The sequence below is a fragment of the Notechis scutatus genome, chromosome 1, assembly GCF_049901735.1.
Source record: "Notechis scutatus isolate UNSWTSFEM ecotype Mainland chromosome 1, rNotScu1.2, whole genome shotgun sequence".
NCBI lineage: Eukaryota > Metazoa > Chordata > Lepidosauria > Squamata > Elapidae > Notechis > Notechis scutatus.
In genome coordinates this window covers 86,452,216-86,478,349 of record NC_142009.1, presented here as the reverse complement: position 1 = coordinate 86,478,349, position 26,134 = coordinate 86,452,216, and the positions used below count along the sequence as shown (strand labels likewise).

At 37.9% G+C, this 26,134-nt stretch overlaps 1 protein-coding gene across 1 annotated transcript; it reads right to left on the bottom strand.

The window, feature by feature from the left end:
- Positions 1–365: 365 nt before the first annotated feature.
- ZC3H12D (zinc finger CCCH-type containing 12D) lies at positions 366–19,193 on the bottom strand. Its single transcript, XM_026666237.2, has 5 exons — positions 18,754–19,193; positions 8,261–8,400; positions 6,346–6,580; positions 4,043–4,149; positions 366–2,721 (listed from the first exon to the last, which is right to left on the bottom strand). The coding sequence occupies exons 1-5, from the start codon at positions 19,053–19,055 to the stop codon at positions 1,721–1,723; spliced, it is 1,785 nt and encodes a 594-aa protein (XP_026522022.2). The 5' UTR covers positions 19,056–19,193; the 3' UTR covers positions 366–1,720.
- Between the last annotated feature and the right edge of the window lie 6,941 nt (positions 19,194–26,134).

Here is a 26,134-nt window from a genome sequence, read left to right as displayed (position 1 = left end):
GGACTCAGCCAATGATACTTTGCATTTTTCTATTATTTATGCAGTTGGTGTCACTTTCCAATAGTGGGTAAGTTTCTGTTAGTAACGATCAGGCTCCATTAAGTCATAAGCCAAAAACCACCTGTAAGATACAGGATCTAGAACTTGGGTGTAGGGTAGTACACCTTTTTCTAACAGCAGGGGGAAGAAATATGGCATGAAAAGAAAGGATCTACTATAATATTTTCCTCTTTGATGTACCTTGCCCCTTGACTAGCAATCTAAACACCACCCCACCAATACATTAGCATTCCCTTATATATCATAACTTGGTTTATTTGACAAAAGAGATACACTAGATGTAATTGTGTCAATTATTTTTATTTAAAAGAGCTGTCCTTCACTTTTCCACTAATAGGTCCTCATGGTAGCTTCCATACTTATTTTGAATTCAAAAATAATATATCAATATAATTTGTGCAATTCTCCCACAAGCAGACAATAGGTAAATTGGGAAGCAGTTGCAGAATAAGCCATTAACATACATTATATTCCATCCACAGCTTCAGCAATATAAGGAAAAGTTAACTGGTGCTTTCAAAAAAAAAATGTTATCAAGTAAAAAGATGTTGTGGGAGAATATAGTATCACCGTTGTTCCTAGCTGTTTATATTTGCCTCAGCACTGTGAACTAATCTTAAAAACATCATAGAAACCTGTGAAGGTTTTTTTAAAAACATTATTGAAATATATCAAAACGGAGGTTTTTGGATAACAATCCAGGTATCTCCCTGTACTAGTTCAGCTGCAATTTCTGAAAATACCATATTCAAGGATAGTCTAGTAAATAACAAACTAAGCCAGTCTGAGGGAAGTAGTATTTGTCCAGGATGAGTTTCAATTAATACACCAGCCAAAAAGTGGAGGAGGCATAGACTTGAACATATAGGCCATCTGAAGGCTTATTTTTCTCTGTTGGCTATTAAGAAAAGGAGGTATAAATGTCTGTATTCATAAGCCTAATACTTGGGAGTCCAACTTGTCATAATGACTGAAAATATATCCTTTGGTGACTGGGAGAACACTGTTGTCATTTGTACCTTTGCCTTTCTACTACAAGACTAGCATGTCAGAGCAGCTGGCAGTCCTTACTGAACTTGGCTGCTCTCTTAAGGACTCAGCAATGACAGCCCTGGATGGGAAACCACCAGGAAATCTCAGATCTGTTAGAAAAACATCCTGGAAAAAGGCAATTGAAAATAACTCATATTTTTGTTGTATTGTTGCCAAGAAAACTACACATAGGATAGTCCAGTAAATAACAAACTAAACTTACTGTACATGGTCATATCTAAATAGCCACTAGAGTTTGACTTAAGCCTAGAATACCTTTGTTAAACAGAAACCTTACCAAACAGATTGGAGAAAAAAAACCACCTTGCTCGTGGTTTGATAAAAGAATAAATTGTTGGGGAATGTTTAAATACGGTAGAAACATATGAAGCTAAAGCCATCTAAGAGGATGTTTATGGGAAGTGCATATAGGAAGGATCCAAATAAGAATATAAATTGGCTTAACGGATTGAAACTTAGGATATTTTTGAGGATGGCAAAATAGGACATAGATGTTTGAAACCAGAAAAACATAAATTTTGTGCGTGTGTGTGTGTGTGTGTGTGTTCTTACCAGTTGATTTACTGAAGTTGAATGTACCTTGTGTAAAGAAGACATGAGAAAACCTTTACCACGGTTTCCTATTAGGGAACCTACTATGCAGATTCCCATACTTCCTAGCTAATGGTATAAAATTTCTCATTATGTCTGTGTTGGATGACATTAAGGCTTGGTTTTCCTGAAAATATGGGAACCTTAGGGGTTGCTGGACATTTGCTTGCTCTTGAGAAAATGGAGTTTGAGCCAAATTCTGCTGAGACTCCACACCAGAAGGACAACTGTGCCTTGTGAGTGAGTTGGAATTTAACAAAAATAATTGGTCATAAGGTCTGGCTTGCAAATGTCCAATGTGACCCATCTCCCCATACTGGCTATATAAAAATACCTCAGCTGAAGAATCTATAGAATCCCGTTCTTCATTGGGCTGGGCCTTTGAGTTCTGTCTTGCTAAAAAGGAAGGTGCTTGTAAGGCTTGTATTGCTGATGCCTGTTTTCTACAACATCCCTGGATGTTACACATTTCTAAACATGGACAGTCCAGGCACCGGTTATGATGAGACAAAAGTGGACCCTGGCTGTACCTGAGGTAATGGCCCCTAGGAGGCTCACCTACTAAGGCTTCATATTTTACAGATCCTCCAAGTGTATTTCCAGAATAAGTCCTGGCAGTTAGAGAAGATGCTGTGAATTGTTCAGATACCGTTGCTGCATAAGCAGTTTGACCATGTTGTAATAAAGTTAATGGGACCTGATGGCTGTCCTGATACATGTTTATCCAATTGTTAGCTGAATCCACCTGGTACTCTCCTATCTGTTGTGGGATACTAGTGTGAACTACTTCTGAGCTGAATGCTGTGCTGCTCCTGTTAATAGCACTTTTATGAGTATATAGAGATGATGGATGTCCACTCTTCGTGGGGTTTGTTCCCTTCTTCTCTTCTTCAGTCTTCTGACTGGATGAGTAGGTTTTTGCTTTGACCCGGAGTTCATCAGCTACAGAGAGATAGTCCCAGTTCAGTCTTTCTGGGTGATAAAATTTGCATTTGATGCCATAGGTGCATTTTTTGCCTGTGGAAAGTAAAATGACTAGATCATTGGCTGGTATCAGTGGGCATGGAAGCAGATTGGAGCATCTTATACTTTTTAATTTTTGTAAAAATAATCTTTCGTAGACAGGTAGTCCTTGACTTACAACCATTTGTTTAGTGATCATTTGAAGTTACAGCTGGACTGGAAAAAGCCCTCTCACAGCCATCACAACATGCCTGTGGTCACATGATCAGATTTCAGGTGCTTGAAAACTGGCTTATAGTTTAGTTACCACAGTGGCAGAATTCCTGGTTCACCTGATTACCACCCGCGACCTTTCCATCTGTCTTCCAGTAAGCAAAAGCAATGGGGGAAGCTGGATTTACATAATAAATGCAGTGATTTGCTTAACAACTGTGGCCAAAAAGGTCATAAAATTGGGTGCAACTCACTTAACAACTGCCTTGTTTAACAATGGGAAATTCTGGCCCCAATTGTGGGTCACACATCAAGGATTACAGCACTTTGATTTTATACAAATACTGAGATAATATTGAGAACATTTCATACAGTTTTGGGGAAGATAAATTTCTGAATGTCTGGAGAATATAATTTTGCCACTGAGGAAGCAAAACACGCCGTCTATTCCTGTTAGTGCTGTAATAGCAAGTTTCTCTTATATAAGATTTTAATTGATGATAGGCAGCACATATACTAAAATTGGAACAATACAGAGATGATAGATGAAAGAATGTATACAGAGTGGGGCAGGGATATATATTTTTGCACTGTTTTATTAATTTTCACTGTGCAAAAGGGAGTGCAATGCACTGAAGTCTGAAATTCTACTACCATAATATTCCTTATATCCTTGCATTTGCATGAAGCACATAAAAATGCCTTGCCTAATAATTTCTATAACCAAATTCCTACCTCCATATGGTGACGTTTACTACATAGAAGAAAAAATGAAACCGGGGATAATTTTAAGATTTTCTTGAGAGGTTCACTTGGAGACTTCCTGGGAATTTCTAGAGGTGTGCATAAAATGAAAAATGTTTTTTGTTTCCTGCAGAAAACATTGTTTAGCCAAACCGTTCTGGATGGGTTATGGTTTGGTTTGGCCAAACTGAAATCTGGAACATTTGGGTTTTTCTGTGTCTGTAATGTCAGATAAGGTGGGTACTTGCTCTTTTGAAAGATGTGTGGGTTCCAGATGTAAATATCTGAATATGCAAATAATGTACAAATTATCATTAACTATTATTGAGAAAAGCCAGTGTTTTAGTCTTATTCTTTCTGTAACCACTTTCATGGTAAATCTTGCAAACAAATGGACTGAGCATTGAACAAAACTTACCATAAGGACAGAGCTGCCATTTTGATTCAGGGAAAAGAGGCTTTTTGCTTAGAAAATTGTTCAGAGAAGGTCCGTATCTGCCCAAAGGATCATCAGGTGGCATGAATCTAAAAATAAATAATAACAGAAATTACCGAATCAACATTCTCATGATTTTCTGATACATGCTGAAGTTCACAACATATCTTTATATCTTTAAATATTCAAACCAATCTCCTCATAGAAAAAAACACCTGCAAACATACATGAGAACTCTCAAACAAGTTTTGGATAGTTATATATTCCTAAAGCCATCATAAAAGTTGCTCAGTGGCTAAGATGCTAAGCTTGTCAATCAGAAAGGTTGGCAGTTCGGCGGTTCGAATCCCTAGCAACATGTAACGGAGTGAGCTCCCATTACTTCTCCTAGCTTCACCAACCTAGCAGTTTGAAAACATGTAAAAATGCAAGTAGAAAAATAGGGTCCACTTTGGTGGGAAGGTAACAGCGTTCCCTGCGTCTTTGGTGTTTAGTCATGCCGGCCACATGACCACGGAGACGTCTTCGGACAGCGCTGGCTCTTCGGCTTTGTAACAGAGATGAGTACCACCCCCTAGAGTCAAGAACGACTAGCACATATGTGCGAGGGGAACCTCTATCTTTACTTAAAGCTATCATAAATTAAAATATTGGAAACAGCAAATCTGCATTAGGTAAGCCCTTTGAAACTATAGATATAGATTATTTATTAAACCTAGTTAATGACCACTATCAGAATAAATGTGAGCTAATATCTGCCTAGTTTGCTGGTTGCCCATTTTTGCATTTCTACCTCAGCAGGCAAGTTAGAAACACCTCTGAAAACCAATACAGTACTGATAATATAATACACTGATTAAAGTATTGTTTAGCATAGGGGAAAGTCAATTCAAGCTTCTATTTAATCTTTGTGTTCCCAGTGTGATTTTAAGTGAGAAGGCCAGTTTTCTTAACCTAACTCACTTTATAAGGCTGCTATGTGGGTAAAAATGAGTACAGAACACATGTACAGCAGAAAAATATGTCCCAGCTGGGTGAAAAAGGAAACAAAAATTTGACTAAATATTTATTATAGCCACAGTCTCTATCAATTTTGCAAATTGTATTAATATTGATTCAGGGTAGCAAATAAAAATCTAAAAGTTTCTTCTTTCCTCTTATTCATGCCCTGTGTTGAATCCAGCAAAATAATGTGTCTCCATAAGATTGCAATTAAAAATATTTAAAAATGTATTTTTATTTATACACATTGACTATATTATATATTTTATAAATGGCCCAAGACAACTCCTCTTCGCTCAATGTAGCCTGGTCAAGCCAAAAGGTTGGACATGTCTGTGCTAGCTGATCTCAAACAGTGGACCATTTATTTAAAGTTGCAAGCAGACTTTCCAGTTCTATCCAGTAATACCTTCTTGAGCTAATCTGTACATCTTCTGCAATCGGCTAGATATCTTAGCTACATAATAATCCCAAAATTCAGAAGAGCTTTCTCTTTAACTAGATTAATTGCCCTCCCAAAATTATTTAAGGAAGATCTGAAGGATGATCCCCCTTTAAACAGAAACTGTCCATGCAGTAGAAGAATAATTGAAATGATGGAATACAATATTATGCATTGCCCTCTTGACGTTAAGTCCTTGACAGGAATTATTTCCATACCTAAATATCCAAGTTGTTCTGATTTGTTTTAAGTTTTTATTTTTAGATCAATCTGATTTTATTTCCTTGACCATATCCACGTATTGTTTTAAAGTTTGTACAGTACATCGTAATATTTACTCTTAATACTTTTTGGATATTTTACAGTGATTATGTTTTTCATTTTTTGTTCTAATTAATTGTGATTTTGTTCTTCATCTGCTGCTCTATGAGTGAAAAAATATTGATTGATTGATTGACATGCTCCTGCTTGCAAATTTTAAACTTTAAATCTTGCTCCTTGAAATCTGCACTTTGTAACCTTAGATCAGGGGTGTCAAACTCGATTTCATTGAGGGCCGCATCAAGGTTGTGTTTGACCTTGGAGGGCTGGAGTGGGTGTGGCCAGGGTGGGCATGGCCACCTCGATATCACTCATGGCGGGGGTGCCTGTGGCGGCCTGAGTGTTCTGCCAGTGAAAACGGGCTCCTGAGCTCTGTTTCCAGCTGCAATGGCCTCCTGCAACCCTCCTGCAGGCCAGATCTAAGAACCCCATGGGCTGGATCTGGCCCATGAACCTTGAGTTTGATACCCATGAGCTAGATCTTGATGAAACCTTGTTTGCACATATACCAGGCTCTTACTTGTCATTGACGAAAGAATACATGAGCAGTCGCTGCTCAATGAACCATTTCCACTCAGGGTTTTCATTCTGCAGATCTCGAAAGTTGTCGTTGGAAACAATGACCCCGTCTTGCTCATAGGCCAATTTAACAATGTAGCGATCATCATAGCACATCATTCTTTTGCCCTTTATTTTGCGGGATGGTGTGTAGATGAGAATTGCTTGCTTGGCCAAGCTTTCAAGGATATGTGGATCTAAAAGTAAAAACGGGGCAGGAAATGAACAAATACTACCACACACGCACACACATACAGAGAAGAGTTGCATGCAGAAGTGGAAGATGGGTTTCAAAATATCAGCCTTGCACAAGGAAACAAAAACAGCTTGCAGTGTTTTTCATTCAGAATACAGAATAATAGAGTTGGCAGGGTACCTTGCAGGTCTTCTTGTCCAACCCCCTGCTGATTGGTCAAGCTCATGTATTTATAAAACACCATTTTGGTGCCCATTTAATTTGAAATAAATCTGAACGCTTCCCATTTAATTAGAATATGAACTGTCTGGTTCATTGTGGTCTCCCAAATGATCCTGAATAGAAATTCTAGCTAACCTGGCCAATGCTGAGAGATGCTAGAAGTTCAGCAACACTTGAAGGATCACACATTCCCTGTTTAAACATTGCTTGTTATGTTTATTTTATAAACTGACTCAATAAACTATCCGTTACATGCTCAAAATTGGCTTGGAATCTAGGATAACTGAACAACTGATTCAGGTCTCACATCTGGGACCTGAGCAGCTTATACATTAAGTTGTCTGCCACTTCTTTGTACCGAAGTGCAGATATAGCTGAGGGTCATGAATATGGAAATTAAAAGGTAACTTGTCCACAAACAAGCACTTTAATGAGGTAGTAAGTGAAATACTGCCTGGTAGAACAATCTCTTGAGAAAATTATGTAAAATTGTACTATAAACAGACAAATACTAATAGAGCTTACAATAAGGAACATTGTACTATACTTCCTCTACAATGTAATATTTATAGCATATTCTAGATACATTGTCTGATACAGGTAGTCCTCGACTGATGACTACAATTGAGTCCAAAATTTCTATTGCTAAGCAAGACAGTTGTTAAATGAAGTATGCCCCATTTTACGACCTTTCCTGCTACAGTTGTTAGGTGAATCCCTGCAGTTGTTAAGTTAGTCACATGGTTGTTACGTGAATCTGGCTTCCTCACTGACTTTGCTTGTCTGAAGGTTGCAAAATGTGATCCCATGACCCCGGGACACTGCAACTTTCATAAATACGAGTTAATTTCCAAGTGTCTGAATTTTGATCACGTGACCATGGGAAAGCTGTGATGATCATAAGTTTGAAAAACAGTCACAAGTCATTTTTTTCAGTGCCGTAACTTTGAACAGCCATTGAATGAACTGTTGTAGGTCAAGAACTGCCTATACTTTGAAGTACACTGTTATTTTGGGCTTCAAAATAAAATGTATCTTATAAATAAGAGTTGTTAAATCTGTCTCTAACTTATGAGCATAAGTTGTCAGCTAATCGACTGACGTCAGAGTCTCTGATAGTCTGAATTCTAGGTATTACTGCTACTGGTGGAAAGGAAAAAGCATACTCTTGCTAGTTTTTTGAAGCTCTGGTTATTGGTAAAATAAACAAATAACCAAGCTAGCTGTTTCTTGGACAAAAATAAAAAGAACTTAAAGGTTGTTTAAATATTTGAAAACCAGTAGTTATAGCAAAACGGATTGGGAGTGGTTCTGATTGTGTTTTCTGCCTTACGCTTTTGTACTTCCACAGAAGCAGTGTTCTGATAAATGTTTAATCTCATTGACTGCAGTATGAATCATTTAACATATAACTGGGAACTAATACTTCATATTGAAAACCTGTTGGATCTGTTCATACCTGTAACAGGGGTATCAAATCGAGACTGTCCCTTTCTCCAAGATGGAACGAAAACTTTGATGTATTGGTGACCTCTTTGTTTGAACCAGTCTACCACCAACTGAATTCCTAAGCATGAAAATACTTCTTTGTTTCCATGACTGGAAAAAAGGAAAAGCGATTATTTTTGAATGTTACCAAGTTACAGTACTTTTTAATGGCTTCTGCCGTATATCATATGCTGGATTTAAATGACTTCTTGTGTCTGGCAGCTAACATTTCTGGCAAGTGGGAATGGCTTTTTTCCATTAAAAATGGATTTGTAGAATTTCATTCTATACTGAAAACCATTTCCTAGCTCAAAATTTGTCTAGAAGTATTTAGAGAAGAGCAACCAGGATGATTAGGGGACTAGAGACTAAAACATATGAAGAACGGTTACTAAAACATATGAAGAATGGTTACAGGAACTGGGCATGGCTAGTCTAGTGAAGAGAAGGACCATTTTTTACATTTTACATTTGATTTGATTTGTCAATCGCTTACAAGATACAGGTATAAGAATAAATATAGTTTTAAATACATGAGATAGATACTTATAAGAAAAACAAACAAACAATAGGACAGGGATGGTAGGCACGATTGGTGCACTTATGCATGCCCCCTACAGGCCTCTTAGGAAATGGGTGAGGTCAATAGTAGACAGTCTAAGGTTAAAGTTTTTGGGGTTTGGGGAAGAAACCACAGAGTTTCTTCCCCAAAGAACCAGGGGAGACATGATAGCAGTCTTCCAATATTTGAGGGGCTGCCACAGAGAGGAAGGGGTCAAGCTATATTCTAAAGCACCTGTAGGCCAGACAAGGAATAATGGATGGAAACTGAACAAGGAGAGATTTAACTTGGAAATAAGGAGAAACTTTCTGACAGTGAGAACAATCAACCATTGGCATTGGAAGTTGTGGGAGCGTCATCACTTGAGACTTTCAAGAAGAGATTGGACTGCCATTTGTCAGAAATGGTGTAGGGTCTCCCACTTGAGCAGGGGGTTCGACTAGATGACTTACAAGGTTCCTTCCAACTCTGATTGTCTGTTATCTGTTAACTATTGTGTAATTTCAGTTTTGATTTTGATGGAGAGACCATCAGTTCCCGAAAAGGCAAACTATATCTGATATACTAACATATCTGAATGTTCCTGCCCATAACACCATTTTGTAGATCTATCTTTTAAAAACAAGTCAAAGGGAGAAGACTGTTATCTTTGTCTATCTCCCACATCTTTTTGTTATGAACCTTTTGGGAAGAAGGATCCAAAGTTAGATATTAGTTCACATTCTACTGATTTAGAAATCTATCTGGATGCAGGACCAGGAGAAAAATAGGAAATATATTTAGCATTTCTTTCTCTCCATGTATCTTTTAAGTTTATTTCATCTACCATTTAAAAAAAAGATTTAGGGAGAGTCTTTCTATTTTGTTTTATTGTTTTTTGTGCTGTATAGTCCAGTTTCTTGTCTACAATTCCATTAAAATCTCCCATCATAACTATATTAACATAGTCCAGTTCAATTATTTTCATATGTAATTTTTTATAGAATTCTTCTTGATTGTCATTCGGGGCATAAATTGCAATCAGGAGTGTTTTCGTATTATTGTCCATTATTTCCACCATTAATATTCTTCCGTCGTCATCAGTATAAATCAATTTTGCTGGGATGGTCTCTTTAATATATAAAACCACTCCTCTTTTCTTACATTGTGTCAAGGAAGTAAATATTTTCCCTAATTTTGGCTGTATCAACAATTGTTCATATTGTTTTTAATATGTACTTCTTGTAGGCAGATTATATCAAATTTTAATTTCTCTAATTTATGAAAGGTTTTTCCTTCTTTTAATGGCTGAGTTAAGTCCATTTATATTAATTGTAATCAATTTTTTCTTTTCCATGGTTATATTTTGTAGTTAGGTTTGACAGCTCTCGTGGATCTTGGTTCACGTTGTTCTTTGGCTTCCTCCTTTCCACCTACTGCACCTTCTTCTTTTTCAGTCGTTGTTTGGGAGTCCTCTTGGAATTCAATTAAAATGAAATTTCTTTTTCTGCCTCTTCCTCCCCTCTGAAAAAATTTGTGTAAAATGATTCATCTTTCTCAATTGAGTCAATTCTATATCTCTGTTCTTGCCATGTGAACATTAAAACTTCTGTAATCAGCCATCTATAATTCACCTCTTTTTAAAGTAGCAATTTGGTCAAGAATCGTTATTCTCTTCTCATCTCTCTCACTCTTCTGGGTACTTGTTTCAAGACCACAATCTCCTTATCTTTGTATTTCAATGTTTTCTCTCTTGCCACTTGCAATATTTGCGTTTTAATGACTTTCTTTGTAAATCTGATGTGAACTTCTCTTGGTAGGCTATTTCTCATTGCGTATCTTGTGAAGACTCGATAGACCTCATCTATTCCATCCATCATCTTCTCTTCAGTTATTTCCAAAGCTTCAGCCAATATTTCTATCATTATCTCAGCTAGATTTTGTCCTTTTTCTTCCTCTATGTTTTGGAATCTAAGATAAAATTCTGATCTGTCCATCTCCCATCTCAGCATACCACTTTTATCTTGTTCAACCACAGTGAATCTGTTATCAGTGTCTCCAATCTTCTTGTCTCTTTGTTTATCTTCTTCTTCAATTTTTTGGAGTCTCTCATCATACTTCATCATCATTTATTGGATGTTCTCCACTTTTTCATCGGTTTTCCTTGTTCTTTGTTCAATGTTTCTATTCTCTTTTCAATATTCTCTGATCTTGTTTGTATATTTTGAATTCCTTGCATAATCATCTGCAGGGTCAATTTTTCTTGTTCTTTTTCTTGCCTTAACATTGTCTGTATTGAACGTTGTCCTCCAGATGGTGGAGAGGAAGTAGAAGTTGAAGAACCAGGAGCTGTTAATTTCCTACTCATTTTGAGCAATTCAAAATCTTCAGGTTCTTCTAAACCTTAATCCAATTGTGGAATAACCAATTGCAGTTCCAAATAAAAATAGTAGGAAAAAAGAAGCCAAATAGTAATAATAATAAAAAAGAAGAAAAAATTTCTTCAGGTTCTTCAGGTTCTTGTAACCTTAATCCAATCGGTTAGTTAGATGGCAGTAAAAATTCAAAAATGAAGAAAAAGACCATAAACACACCATAAACACACACAAAAAAGAGAAAGTTGTAAAATCCTAAAAAAGGCGAAAAAGTGAAGAAAAAGGCTAAAAAAAGAAAAGAAAAATTCTTCAGGTTCTTCAACAGGTCTCAATTCTTCAGGTCTCAGATATAAAAGGATGCATAAAAATAAACCAAACAAAAACCAATATGGAAGGTGGATGGAAAGACAAACATACCAGGAAGGGAGAGAGAGAAAAAAGGCTACTCCCTTAAAAAGAAAAGGAAGGGAAACATTAATACTAAAGCTTTTCCTTTAAAATAAAAAGCAGGCATAGAAATTTAACTTCCAAAGACAAGGAAAAAAAAAAAAAACAAGTTCCAAAGAGCTAAAAATCCAAATAGTTATTACAAAAAAAAAGTAAACTGATGAGGAGGGGTAGCACAGCTTAGAAAGAATAAAAAGAGCACACTGCACTTTAATTATCCAAGGCTCTTGTTATAACTCTCTTCTCCGGAGACTTATCACCTTTTCTCTTCCTAAACTTCAACACCAGACTCCAGCTGTTGATAGAAACCCAGAAGAGCACCTGCAATAATACTCTCCCATGCTCTTCCCCTCTATCTTATCAAACAGGCAATGTCCTTGAAAAAAAGTCTCAGTTCTTTCTCAGCTTTGTCTGGTCAAAAAAGAAATAGAATATTTCCAAGCCTCTAGTTGGCAGTGTTACAAAGTTTCTTTAGCTTTCACTTTCCCCCTCCTTTTCCAAGCAAAATATAATAAGAATTAATTTTTTAAAAAAAGAAAAAGATATTTTAAAAAAAATAACTAAAAGGGAGTCTCTGGCTTAGAATATTATAAAGTCAAAAAGGAGAAAAGAATAGATAAAAAGAAGAGAACAAAAACCAGTCCAGTTTCAAAATATAAGATCATGTGTAGAAAATCCAGCAATGAGAAAAAAAATAAAAGTATTACTTTGACATTCCTGTTTAAAATCGCCGCTTAATCACTTCTGTCAAAACTTTTACAGATTCTTTCTTTCCCTTAGGGTGTCCTTTCAAGTCTTAAAATAAAGAAAAAGTTCTCACCAAACTGGCACACTTTCTCTTTCCATTCTCTTTCGTTTCGGAGCTGTCCCAACTTCAGCAGCTTTAATGGCTGCCTCTTTGCCGCTGGCAAAAAGAGCTTCTCCTGGATCTACCAGGGACTTTGTGATATCCCTGGGATCGACAGGATGCGCTCTTTACATTCACCATCTCTTCGGGATGGTTTAGATCCACTTGGACCGTCCAGGAGCAAAGATATCGGCAGCGATCTCAGACCTCCGGGATCGCATGCCATATCGTCGCGACACCAGCTCCGCCCTCCCCAGAAAAATAGGAAATATATTAATCTAGCAATGCAATTATAATAAGATGTCTAATAGTCAGGACTAGATCTGATTTGAAAAATTCCAGTGAAGTTCTTAGATGTCTGGCAGACTTCTATAAAAAGAGTGGAGTGTTTTAACAGCCCAGGTATCATCTTATTAAAAAGGTGACACCTGGGTGGTTTGAATTTTGCCTAAAATCAAACTGTTAGCAGTAAAATTTCTTTCAGATTGAAGATGTTCACTTGAAATGTAACAGGGAATAGAACAGAACAGAATAAATGAGTTGGAAGGGACCTTGGAGGTCTTCTAGTCCAACCCCCTGCTTAGGCGGAAACCCAACACCACTTCAGACAGACAGTTGTCCAATCTCTTCTTGAAAACTTCCAGTGTTAGAGCACCCACAACTTCTGGAGGCAAGTTGTTCCACTGATTAATTGTTCTGTCAGGACATTTCTCCTTCATTCTAGGTTGCTTCTCTCCTTGAATACATAAGATAATTGTGTATTCTGCATGAAGTAGAGTTTCTACCCAGTTTTTAATTAATTAGATTCTATCAGAGACATGATTATTTCAAAATGCTGGATTTTGAATGCTATGCTATGGCAACACCTAGAATCCCATAAGAACAGAATCTCATACAATTGACTTAAAATTATGTTTAAATTAATTGCATATAATTAATGGGATTTTCCCCATATTCGTGGATTCCTTTCTTTTTTAAAAAGAAAACACAATGGGAATTTGCATGCTGGACACTAGAGGGAACCAGAAAGAAATAAAAATTACAATACAGATATAAAATAAATAACACCAGTTAAAAATGAAGTGCTTGGGAGGTTTTTCTCTCTCTCTCTCCTTCAGTTAATAGCTCCAAGAACCACTTAACAGTTGCAGCTGGAATGCAGCCAATACAACTGAATCAAGTCAATAAACAACAGAAACTGACAGGATTAGGGAAGGGAAATCCATCAATCACCCGTCTAGGGATGGGATTAACCTCTTCCCTCCAGGAAGAAGGAGAAGATTACAAACATTTTCATTATAAAGAGTATTAAGTAACACTTCTGTGATCAGCTGATACTCCTTGGAGTTCCCCAAGACCTTTTATAGCTGCTGCAGTGTTGGCTACTGTTTCTTCCTGGGGGAAAAGATACAGGAGGGGACAATGATGCAGCTTGATCATACAGGCTGTGAATTTAATGCACGTGTGGTCCAGCCAGCTGTATTGCTTCTGCTGTGAAGCACTCAATTTAGAACATAGAGAACATAGAATAATAGAGTTGGAAGGGTTAATGGCTTTTGGCAGCATGCCCAGGCTTTCAATTAGCATGAGCAGCTGCTCTCAGCTGCTGCATTTACTTTGGGGCTGACTTTTTTTAAAAAAGGGGGAATGGCTGTTTTAAGTTTTCTGCATTGTTTTAGTGGTTCCTGGCACTGTTCTTTTGGGGTGTACTTCCCTCACTCTTCTTGAAAGCCTCTAGTGATGGAGCACCCACAACTTCTGAAGACAAGCTAGTCCATTAGTTGATAGGTCTCACCCTTAGGAAATTTCTCCTTCGTCCTAGGTTGCTTCTCTCTTTGGTTAGTTTCCATCCATTGCTTCTTGTTGTGCCTTTTGGTGCTTTGGAAAATAGATTGACTCCCTCATTTTTGTAGGAGCTCCTCAAATTTCCTGACAGAACAATTAATCAGTGGAACAACTTTCCTCCAGAAGTTATAAATGCTCCAACACTGGAAGTTTTTAAGAAGAGATTCAATAACCATTTGTCTGAAATGGTGTAGGGTTTCCTGTCTAAGTAGGGGGTTGGACTAGAAGACCTCCAGGGCCCTTTCCAACTCTGTTATTCTATTCTTTTCTAAATATTGGAACGGTGCTATTTTATTGTGCTATTTTATTGTGAGTTGGACTAAGAAGAAATTTCCTAAGGGTGAGACCAATCCAGTTGGCCACACCCACCCAGTCACATGACCACCCAGCCACGCACACCCAGACAGGTTGTTAAATTATTTGATTCCCACCACTGATCTACTCCCTGGACTCCAGGTAGTTTCATATAAAACAAAAAAAATTGAGCAAAACACAGATTGTGAACTTGTAACAAAAAGAAATGTGGGATTTTTTTTTCTTGGAGTTTTTCTTGTCTTCATGGAATCTAACCAAGTAGGCAATAATTTTAGCAGTATCGCACAATTACATAGTAAAGCTATTTAATTTCTTCTATGTTGTAAAAGTATCTGTTCAAAAATCCTAGAGTAAGCTAATGATGACTCTACATTGAATATTCTGATTAGTTACTGCTTCTATTATATTTTATAGAGTAAAATTCACTTCAAGTCAAGTTTGATTAGTGATAACTTAAAGGACATTTTAGTGTAGTTTTCTTGGCAAAAATATGAAAGTCATTTGCCATTGCTGGCTTCTGAGGTGTTTTTAGGGCTAGGGCTTCCAAACAGAAACTAAATTGAACCCTGTTTAGCTGCTGCCACCTAGCTGAACATCATATATTATACATATTTTCCCCCCAATTGTGCAGCAATTTCCTGTTGTTTACCTATTTGCATGTACATCTTTCCAGTCTAGAAAAAGATCTTTTCTGCAGCCAGCTGGAACTCCAGTTCCTATGACATGGACCAAGGGGAGATGCACATAGATTTGTGATGGATTAAATCCATTGTCAGGTTATCAGAAAGCGTTGGTATCTTTCTTGGATTTAATTGTACTGAGACTTTATGTCGATTTTGGTATGCAAAGTAACTAGATGTCTGCTATTTGCTTAGGAAGACAAGCTCATTATCTTAAGACAACTTGCCAATATAGAGCAGTATAGTCATTATTTGAGTAGTAAGCTAACCATAACTGGCTAGAGAAGGCTGGTATTGAACAAAGTGGTTTACATTTCCTTTAGTTTTACCAACTGGGTTTTTGCACATTCATTAAGCAAATTCACAAAGCTTTTTCATTCCTAAACATAAGAGCTTATTTACATTAGCATTGTTGTAAGTGCCCTGTTAGATACATTCTGTTTGATATTTACAGACCCCTCATATCCTGACATAAACTGTTTCAACTCCTAACCTCAAAATGACGCTATAGAGCACTGCACACCAGAACAACTAAACACAAGAACAGTTTTCCCCCGAATGCCATCACTCTGCTAAATAAATAATTCCCTCAACACTGTCAAACTATTTACTAAATCTGCATTACTACTACTATTAAACTTCTCATCCTTCCTATTACCCATCTTCTCCCACTTATGATTGTATGACTGTAACTTGTATCCTTACAATTTATATTGATTGTTTCCTAGTATGATTTGATTGCTTATTTGTATCCTATGACTATCATTAAGTGTTGTACCTTATGATTCTTGACAAATGTATTTTTTCTTTTTATGTATACTGAGAGCATATATGTTTTGACCCAAGCCTTGTTCAAATTAAACAAACACAAACTGTGTATAAAAGCAAATCTTTTTTAATACGGCGCTGGGAATTCTTTGCATTCCCAGCCAAGAGTCATTTAAACCTAATTGTCCAAGATAAAAACAAGCCCTTTCAAGGTTGTAAAAGGCTGCCAAGAACAGAAGTCTAATTACTGATAAATATCAACCAACAGAAGTTTCAAAAACAAACCGGAGTTCACAGGCTTCAATGAGGACTCAGAATCTAAAGAACTTCTTTGATTCCTGCAAAGAGCACATCCCCGAGGGCTGGTTTTTATCCCTTATGGGAGGGGTAATCACCTTCCAGCCTTAATCCTGAGTCGCCCTTGCTGCTTCAGCTGCCCTCACCTTCTAGCAGTTCTGTGCACATGTGCACTGGGCACAGGTTCCCCAGGGTCCCCTACTTCACTGCTTCCGGGCTCCAAAAGCTCCAAAGGCACTACCCCACTCCATTAGTCCTGGCCCCATCCCTGCATCAGATGCAGGACCCTCGTCCAAGTCCTCGCCAGACTCCCTGATTGGTTCCCTTTTCGTCCTCACTGTCAGAGATCTCTGCCATCTGCACCTGCTGCTGGCGAATCACAACAATATGCACCAAGACAAATTCCTTGTGTGTCCAATCACACCTGGCAAATAAATAATTCTATTCTATTCTATTCTATTCTATTCTATTCTATTCTATTCTATTCTATTCTATTCTATTCTATTCTATTCTCTATTCTCTATTCTCTATTCTATTTTCTATTCTATTTTCTATTCTATTCTATTCTATTCTATTCTATTTTCTATTGTATTAATATCCCCTCCAGGGGTTGCTTGTTCTGGGTTATTTCAGACAAATTGTAAAATTCTTGTTGACTCTCACACACAGGTTACTGCATTTTCCTGAGAAACTGTGGACTCCACTCTGAAGGAAGAGCAACTTATTTGTATGGTCACCTATGCTGGTTAAAGAGGTGAGTCAGGAGTCACTTACTCCAACTTTTAAGCAATGTCTTTGTTCTATCTCGGAGGGTAGGCGCGATAACAGAGACGAGACATCGAATAGTGCCTCCAACCCTTTATTAGTGACTTCAGGAAAACAGAGCGAAAGGAATAACAACAGCAGCTCCTTTTATAGAGCTGGCTGCTGTCAAAGCGTCCAATGGTTTAAGTTTGCCGCGCTTGGAGCGTCCAATCGCGGCAGCCTGTTAACTAGCCAATCAAATCAGTCCCAAATGACCAATCGCGACTCGCTGTCAACGGACCAATCAAAAGTGCAGGATTACGAGCCTGCTTGAGGAACGGCTAGTCCTGTTTGCAGGCTTATGAGCCTGCTTAGTTCGGAACAGTCTTGATTAGGTTAACAGCATTACTCATTCTGAGGCCATTAGATGTGCTGGATTACCACTCACATCATTCTCAGCAGATGGGGTCTTGCCTGTTGGGGATTATAAGACACGTAGTCTAGCAGGTGCCAGTTGTTATTACTACAACAATTCATAAAAGCTGCATAATTGCAAAACAACTCAAGGCAATGTACAATTTTTTTAAAAAAATCATAAAAGCAAACAGAAAAATTAAAAGCCAATAATGTTATAAACAAAAAAAAGTTAATCTAGCAGTGTTGTTAACTTTTAAGTTGTGTGGATTTCAACTCCAGCATACAGTAGCTGGCTGGGAAATTCTGGGAGTTGGAGATCCACGGATCTTAAAGTTGCCAAGTTTGCTCGAAGGTACACTAAGAACACACAAAACTGTCATGCCTATCTGAGAAAGGAGCCTGGCATACTGCCTACACAATCCAGGAACTAATGTAGCAGATAGATGGAAGTTTCACCTTTGAAGATTCCAGTTTTGTGAAACTCTTCCTTCAATGTACCATGGTAAGAAAACTTAACAAAAATTGTTAGTGCCAGAGCTTGCAATTCAGTACAGCTGGAGGGCACCTGATTCTGAAATCAGTGATGTGTACATGTATGCAATTTTTTGTTCTTTCTCCACCCTCAATTTAAACCTAAGATCAGAGACTCTGCAGCCTCTTTCCTGAACCACTTACCACACTTTGTTTTTTGTCATCAGAAAGTCTACAAAAAAACCCAAAAAACCCAGTGAAATCTGTTGTTATGAAAGGGCTTTTATTTTCTCTTGGATTTTGTAATAAAACAGGGAACAGCACTTTAATTGGCCTTGGGTGCAAATCTCCCTTAGATAGGATGCCTGTCAGTTTAGGAAATGTCCATAAGTAGATTTTGAAAAGAGAGCTTGTTTGCATGTGTGGTTATTTAATCTCCTCAGCTATAATTTAGATAAGATCAATTCACACAGGAAATGTCCTTCCTGGGTTCCCTATTTGAATGAGGCTCATCTTCATGCTGTCATAGCTCAAATACGTTAGAGAAGAACTTCATGTCATAAATGTTCAAATGCAACACAATCATAACGTTAATATTATGCCTTCCTGAAAAGACCCCACAGTTGCATTCAGTATATTTTAAATCTTGACCTATAACATTCTAGGACTGCAGAGCAAATAGAAGCCCTTGTGACAAGAAAATGGAAAGATGCTTGCCTCATTGCAACGTTGCTCCCATCGATTACAATAGGCCTCAAATCATCAGACACCTCACTTGGTTCCTCAGTAGAGCCCTGGGGAAATGGAAGGGGAAGGACCCCCGGTACTCCTCGAGCAGCAAGATTGGACTGAAAATATTGGGTCCCACTCTCTGGAGGTCTTTTCCCCATGAGAATCAATTCTTGCAGCAAATCATTCTCCGAAGCCTCTTGACCTAATTTCTCCAGCACTTCGCACACCTCCTTCTTGCTATAGCCCAGCTTATAGAAGAATTCAAGCTTGTTCTGTTGGGCTTCCATGTTTGCACAAAGATAGGAAATCCTGCAGGAATAGTACTTTCTAAATTGGAGAATCAGATGGTATAGCTGGGTGCAGGGAATATTTGTGCTGCTTTTAGTCAGTAATGATCATCCACTGTAGCAAACTGACAATATGTCCTTTAGAGAGAGAGAAAACAAAAACAAAAATAACTATTTGGCTACAATGATAAATCAAAGAAGTGCCAATTAGATGATAAAAAAAAACTTCAGGATTAAGCAGTTTTTGCAGTATAAAATTATTAATTGTGACAGACAATTGAAAAATTCCAAAAATACAATTGAAAAAGTCCAGAAATATTTCACAAGAAGAGTTCTCCGCTCCTCTACTCATTGCAGAATACCTTATGCCACCAGACTTGAAACTCTAGACCTAGAAAGCCTGGAACTATACCGCCTCCGGTCTGATCTAAATATAGTATATAAAATCATACATTGTAATGTCCTACCTGCAAATGAATACTTCAGCTTCAACCATAACAACACAAGAGCAAACAATAGATACAAACTCAAGGTTAACCGCACCAAACTTGACTGCAGAAAATACGACTTCAGCAACAGAGTGGTCAATGTTTGGAATACTCTACCTGACTCTGTGGTTTCTTCCCCAAACCCCAAAAACTTTAACCTTAGACTGTCTACTATTGATCTTACCCCCTTCCTAAGAGGCCTGTAGGGGGCGTGCATAAGTGCTCCAACGTCCCTGTCCTATTGTTTTTTTTAATTTTTCTTATAAGTATCTATCTCATGTATTCAAAACTATATTTATTCTTATACCTGTATCTTGCAAGCGACTGACAAATCAAATAAATACTAAAATACTAAATACAGAATCCACTTTTAAAGAAAATTATAAAAATGAAGTATTTACAAAATAATCAATATGTCTCTATTATTTATTTATATCCCACCTTTATTATTTCTTTTATAAACACTCAAGATGGCAAACATATCCGACACAACTTCCTCCTCCTATTTTTCTTACAACAACCCTGTGAGGTGGGTTGGCTGAGAGAGAGTGACTGACCCAAAAATCACCCAGTTGGCTATTATATTGCAAAGATATTTATTAAAATATCTATATAATTTTAATAAACATAATAAAAGTTTGTTTTCTATCCTTGAAGTGCATTGTTAAGCAAACCCTAACACTTCCCAGTTTTATATTCATATATATCAACAATATTCATATAATATTGCCAGGTGTTCAGAGACAAAAAGCTCTTGGAAGATACCTACTCATATGAACCTCCTCCTTTTTCAAACTGATGATCACTGTCAGAATGTGTAGCTCGCCTGAAGAACCTGGAAAAAATAATCCTAAATCATTTGTGAAAGGCTGATGCAGAGTTTTTGCTGCATAGGATTAAGTCTCCTCAAGTGACAATTTATCATACATCAATATAATGCTTTGTAAATATTAGATAAAACAAAACACCACTTCTATTCAGATTTCTCTTGAGTTAAAAAAAGCTCATGAGGATAAAATAGTCTTTACTTTACCTATCTCAGATTGTGTTAGCCTCTTTGACTTACCAGATGTGTGCTGCCTGTCTTGAGATGTTCTGAGCATCAGTAATTCTCTCTTATTAAATATAACCTCGAGGAAACCAAAATCCATCAGAACATCAGGTAATGTGCCTAAGATAGGTGTGCAAGAGTGACGTAGGCCAAATCCTGTGCATGTACATTCGCACGCAGATGCTTGACTTCAGCCTTATCTCTGATTACAACAAAGAAAAACAACTTCACCAGGGAGTTGCACTGTGGTTAGCAGAGGACAGATACCATCTCTTTTGCTGGTGAAGTAACAAATAACAAATGGTTAGCAATAAACAAACATTGTCCAGCGCTACTGAAAAAGAACTTGAGGCCCGATTATGAGGTAGGTGGGAGACGTTGCTTGTTTGATGGCTTGTTTAAGAACCGTTATGTAAAGAGAACCCACATCCTCTAAAGATTTTGAGCTCCAGCTTCTAGTGGTCCCTGTGAGGGGAGGGAAATTCAGCGTTGTTGTCGTTCTGCACATCCTCTTTTTCAAGGCAGAACTGCACTAAACTTCTAAATTTAGCTCATTATCATGTTGCATACCCTTTGAATTCGGCTAAATCCTGGACGCATTGAACAAACATCGCCCCCTCCATATTTTTTATTCACTTGTGTTACTTTTCTCCTTGTAAAGGGAAAAAAGACATTTTTTTTTCAGTTATTAGACATAGATGCAGGCCTCATATTCATTAAACAACTTATAAGCAAACTAAAGTTATAATACTTTCAAATAGTTACTTCAACTAACATACATGTTTTAACATATGCATAGCATTTATGGCTGCAACCATTTTTGTGGGGCCCTTGGTGCTCTGGAATCTTGGTTGTATGCTTGGAGATGTTGGAGTAGGTAATCTCTTCAGTGCTAGAAGGGAGTGGGGTTTGCTCTCTGTTTATATATAGTAACTTTCCCTGTCAGTGTTGAAGGGGGGTGTTATTTTTCTCCCTGGTACAGGTGAAACTCGAAAAATTAGAATATCGTGCAAAAGTTCATTTATTTCAGTAATGCAACTTAAAAGGTGAACCTAATACATGAGATAGACTCATTACATGCAAAGCAAGATAGTTCAAGCCGTGATTTGTCATAATTGAGATGATTATGGTTTACAGCTCATGAAAACCCCAAATCCACAATCTCAGAAAATTAGAATATTACATGCAATCAATAAAACAAAGATTGTACATAGAACAATATCGGACCTCTGAAAAGTATAAGCATGCATGTACTCAGTACTTGGTTTGGGCCCCTTTTGTAGCAATTACTGCCTCAATGCGGCTTGGCATGGAAGCTATCAGCCTGTGGCACTGCTGAGGTGTTATGGAAGACCAGGATGCTTCAATAGCGGCTTTCAGCTCTTCTGTATTGTTCGGTCTCATGTCTCTCATCTTTCTCTTGGCAATACCCCATAGATTCTCTGTGAGGTCCAGGTCAGGCGAGTTTGCTGGCCAATCAAGCACAGTAATCCCATGGTCATTGAACCAGGTTTTGGTGCTTTTGGCAGTGTGGGCAGGTGCCAAGTCCTGCTGGAAAATGAAGTCAGCATCCCCATAAAGCTCGTCTGCAGAAGGAAGCATGAAGTGCTCCCAAATCTCCTGGTAGACGGCTGCGTTGACCCTGGACTTAATGAAGCACAGTGGACCAACACCAGCAGATGACATGGCTCCCTAAATCAACACAGACTGTGGAAACTTCACACTGGACTTCAAGCATCTTGCAGTGTGTGTCTCTCCATTCTTCCTCCAGACTCTGGGTCCTTGGTTTCCAAATGAGATGCAGAAGTTGCTCTCATCAGAAAAGAGGACTTTGGACCACTGAGCAACAGACCAGTTCTGTTTTTCTTTAGCCCAGGTAAGACGCTTCTGATGTTATTTGTTGTTCAGGAGCGGCTTGACAAGAGAAATACGACATTTGAAGTCCATGTCCAGGATCTGTCTGTGTGTGGTGGCTCTTGATGCATTGATTCCAGCCTCAGTCCACTCCTTGTGAAAGTCCCCAACACTTTTGAATGGCCTTTTCCTGACAATTCTCTTCAGGCTGCGGTCATCCCTGCCGCTTGTGCACCTTTTTCTTCCACCCTTTTCCCTTCCACATAACTTTCTTTTAATATGCTTTGATACAGCACTTTGGAAACATCCAACTTCATTTGCAATTACCTTTTGAGGCTTTCCCTCCTTATGGAGGGTATCAATGATGGCTTTCTGCACAACTGTCAGGTCAGCAGTCTATCCCATGATTGTGATTCCTACTGAACCTGACTGAGAGACCATTTAAAGGCTCAGGAACCCTTTGCAGGTGTTATGGCTTAATTAGCTGATTAGAGTGGGACACTTTGAGCCTAGAATATTGAACCTTTTCACAATATTCTAATTTTCTGAGATTGTGGATTTGGGGTTTTCGTGAGCTGTAAGCCATAATCATCACAATTATTACAAATCATGGCTTGAACTATCTTGCTTTGCATGTAATGAGTCTATCTCATATATTAGTTTCACCTTTTAATTTGAATTACTGAAATAAATGAACTTTTGGACGATATTCTAATTTTTTGAGTTTCTCCTGTAGTTCCTTGATAATGGTAACATTTATTGTTTGTTTGCCTGTTATACAGCTATAACATTACAGTATAAATATATGTAAATAAGTTATGGCACTCAGGTATTGGTATAATTTGCTGTCACTGGCATAGAAATATACAAAAACGGTGCTAGGATTTACTAAAATATTGTGTCCTGGAAGATTACATTATAGGGCAAAACCTGGAGTGGGCAATGTTCATTTTCACAAATTGAAGAAAAAAACCCTTGAGGAATGAGATTGATCTATGTATAACTAGGTCCAGGTATACTGTCATAAGGACATCTTATTCTGTGAGTTTTTAAAATTCCAGGTTGCTATGGGCTGCTAACTAGACATCTCACCTGTGATTTTGGAGGGATCAACCCTTGCCTCTAATTTGCCAAGGAATGAATTTATACTTGATCATTTTATTTCTGAATGTATGATCTGCCAAATATTGCAGTACATTTGAAAAAGTGTTTATTTAGTCAAACCTATTTGCCTGCTTCCTTGTTTGAGAAGCATTTTATAAAAATTTGCAACCCTCACCCCACTCCATCTCCACCTCCTACTAATTTTCTGTATTAATTCTCTCTTATCCTACAATGAACATGTTCCAATCATCACTTTTCCATAGTTGGTCAGATTGAGTGGCTGTTTCTCAACCTGCAGCTTTGGCACACAGGAAAGGAGAGATATGGTTGTTTTCCTTTGGTCGTGGCTGCTTAATTTTATTCCCCTGGAGTCTGTCAACATTCGGTGCCATTATAGTCTCACACTCTGAAAGCAGGGAGGGAGGTATTTCCTATGCTTACATTTTTTATTCTTAAAATACTTTGCCTGCAAACTTAATGTTTCTCAGGTCTACTGACCTCCCCCTTGGATTATTTGATTCTAAAGATATATTAAATAACCTGGGCCCCAAAAGCTAGCTCTGGGTACTCCCTTGTATATGTGTTCCTGATGTTTTGGTCCAGTGTGAACCCCAAAAATGATCGTTCTAGGCAGAAGTGATTCAGAGAAGGGGAAAAGAGAGACATTAATAGTGGTAATAAGGTAGTAACAGGAAGAGAAGGAAGGACAAGTGTTGGGAATATCACAGATGGACTGGCCAGTAGGATATGCCACGTTAGGGCCCTATTCCTGTTGAGACCTTTGTTAAGCTAGTTAGTACATCAGTGGTGAATGAGGGGAGAGAGGGCAAGGGCTAAGAATATTGGGAGGGTGGTAGAGTGTTGGGATAGGTTTTACACGGAACCATGCAGGGAAGAGAAAGGGCAATGGACACTAATCTTGACTTCTAAAATTACTCTAGTTTTTCCCCCCAGATTCTGTTTCTCACTAAAAGGGTTTGGGTTATCTTTGCTCAGCCATAAGCTAAAATGACTGAGAAGTTGGTAATACAATAGTTTGTATCAGGCTCAAGAAAAAAAACACCTAATGTTTTCCATTCTGTGCCCACCTGTTTAATTTCCTTTAAGACTGCAGAGATAACTCTACTCTCCAAATAGATGGACTCTATGCCAGTTCCTTGCTAGTACTCAGGAGGGTTTCTCAGAGCAGGATAGAAGCATACAAGACTACACATTAAGCAAAGACTTAAAGGTGCTGCTTGGTTCAAATTCGGTCCTGCTTCCACTCCTCCACCGAATGCTTTGGCAGAACTAGGTCAAAAGAAAATGGTCTGTACTCACAGGAAGCGAAGTGCCTTTGCTTTAAGAGACCTAGGTTGGCTGTGCCTTCACCGTACCCCAAGGAGATGCAGAAGGTTACACTGCATTTGCAAGCCTCAAGGAAGTTCAGATATTTTTTTAAGGCATACTGTTATTGATTTTGACAAAGTGCAATGTGCAGATTGTAACTCATTTCATGGGAACATTTCTACTTCCTTAATGGGCAACTCCTCATTTTACTTACTACAATACACATACTTCGACTTAGCAAAACAGGGAGGGATAGCAGGATTACAACACAAAGGTCATTGCCCATGTGAGAGAAAGAAATCATATCAGCAGGGTTTTTAGCTTCATTAGAATGTTTAAAACCGACATATTAATCTTATCAACAAATGTGTTTTGTTCTCTCTCTTGCTTTTTGCTGCATTGTGCATTGCAAATTTATTAAACTTTCCTTTGTTTCCCTTCTCAGCACACAAGCCTTGGTGGAACTGCCATGAGAAACACATATGGAAATAGGCTGGGTGCTTTTACTGCTCGTTATTTTAACACAGGGCTCTTAAACCGTTTAGTAAAGAAGGTAGAAATTGCTGAAGTGATCTGATAGATCAGGCCTAACACGAAGGGTTCCAGCATTGGTTTAAAATGCATATTCCTCTAAGAAAACCTGAAAATTTATAATGTTTATTTTCTGTCTTGTAGCTTCTGAAAGAAAATTTTCTACCCTGCAATCATGGTTAACATGAGAGATCTTAAAGCAATCCAGTTTGTCAGATCATGGATAACCAGGGGAGGATTTTGGTGGGATTTAAAACAGAGATGTAAGCCTTCTTCAGCCAAGGGCCGTTCTTGATCAGCAGGGTAGGGCAGCAATTAGTAGGTCAAAATATATTAGCTTTATAACTTAATGAAATTAATGATGCCTCACTGTACAAAGTATGCTTTTCCTTTTCTTTCATGCTAATAAAATTACAATTTGCTAGGATCTAGGAGCTCCATGTACCTCATTTGTCCATTCTGATTTAGAATCATTGTGATGATTAATAATCAAGTTCTTTCACTGCACTGTTTAATGAACAAATAGTCCATAGAAAATGGCATGCATTTGTGATGAAAGTTTTAAGGGAGATCAAATCACTTGCTTTAAAAAAAAGCATAGTTGCTCATGAAAAGGTCTAATTAAAAAAAACGTAAAAGACAGAAAAAATTCTGTTACAGATTATAGCTATAGTTTAACCGGCATGTTTGTTGATACTGTTTGCTTATACGAACAAGGTGTC

What these genes read in the sequence shown, in the direction of transcription:
- ZC3H12D (XM_026666237.2), bottom strand. Translation starts at nt 19,055, where the DNA reads ATGGAAGCCCAACAGAACAAGCTTGAATTCTTCTATAAGCTGGGCTAT. An exon ending in GGGAGCAACGTTGCAATGAG is followed by an intron (nt 8,401 to 18,753) that starts GCAAGCATCTTT and finishes CCTTTTTTCCAG; the next exon opens with TCATGGAAACAAAGAAGTAT. An exon ending in ATGGCAGCTCTGTCCTTATG is followed by an intron (nt 2,722 to 4,042) that starts GTAAGTTTTGTT and finishes TACTTTCCACAG; the next exon opens with GCAAAAAATGCACCTATGGC.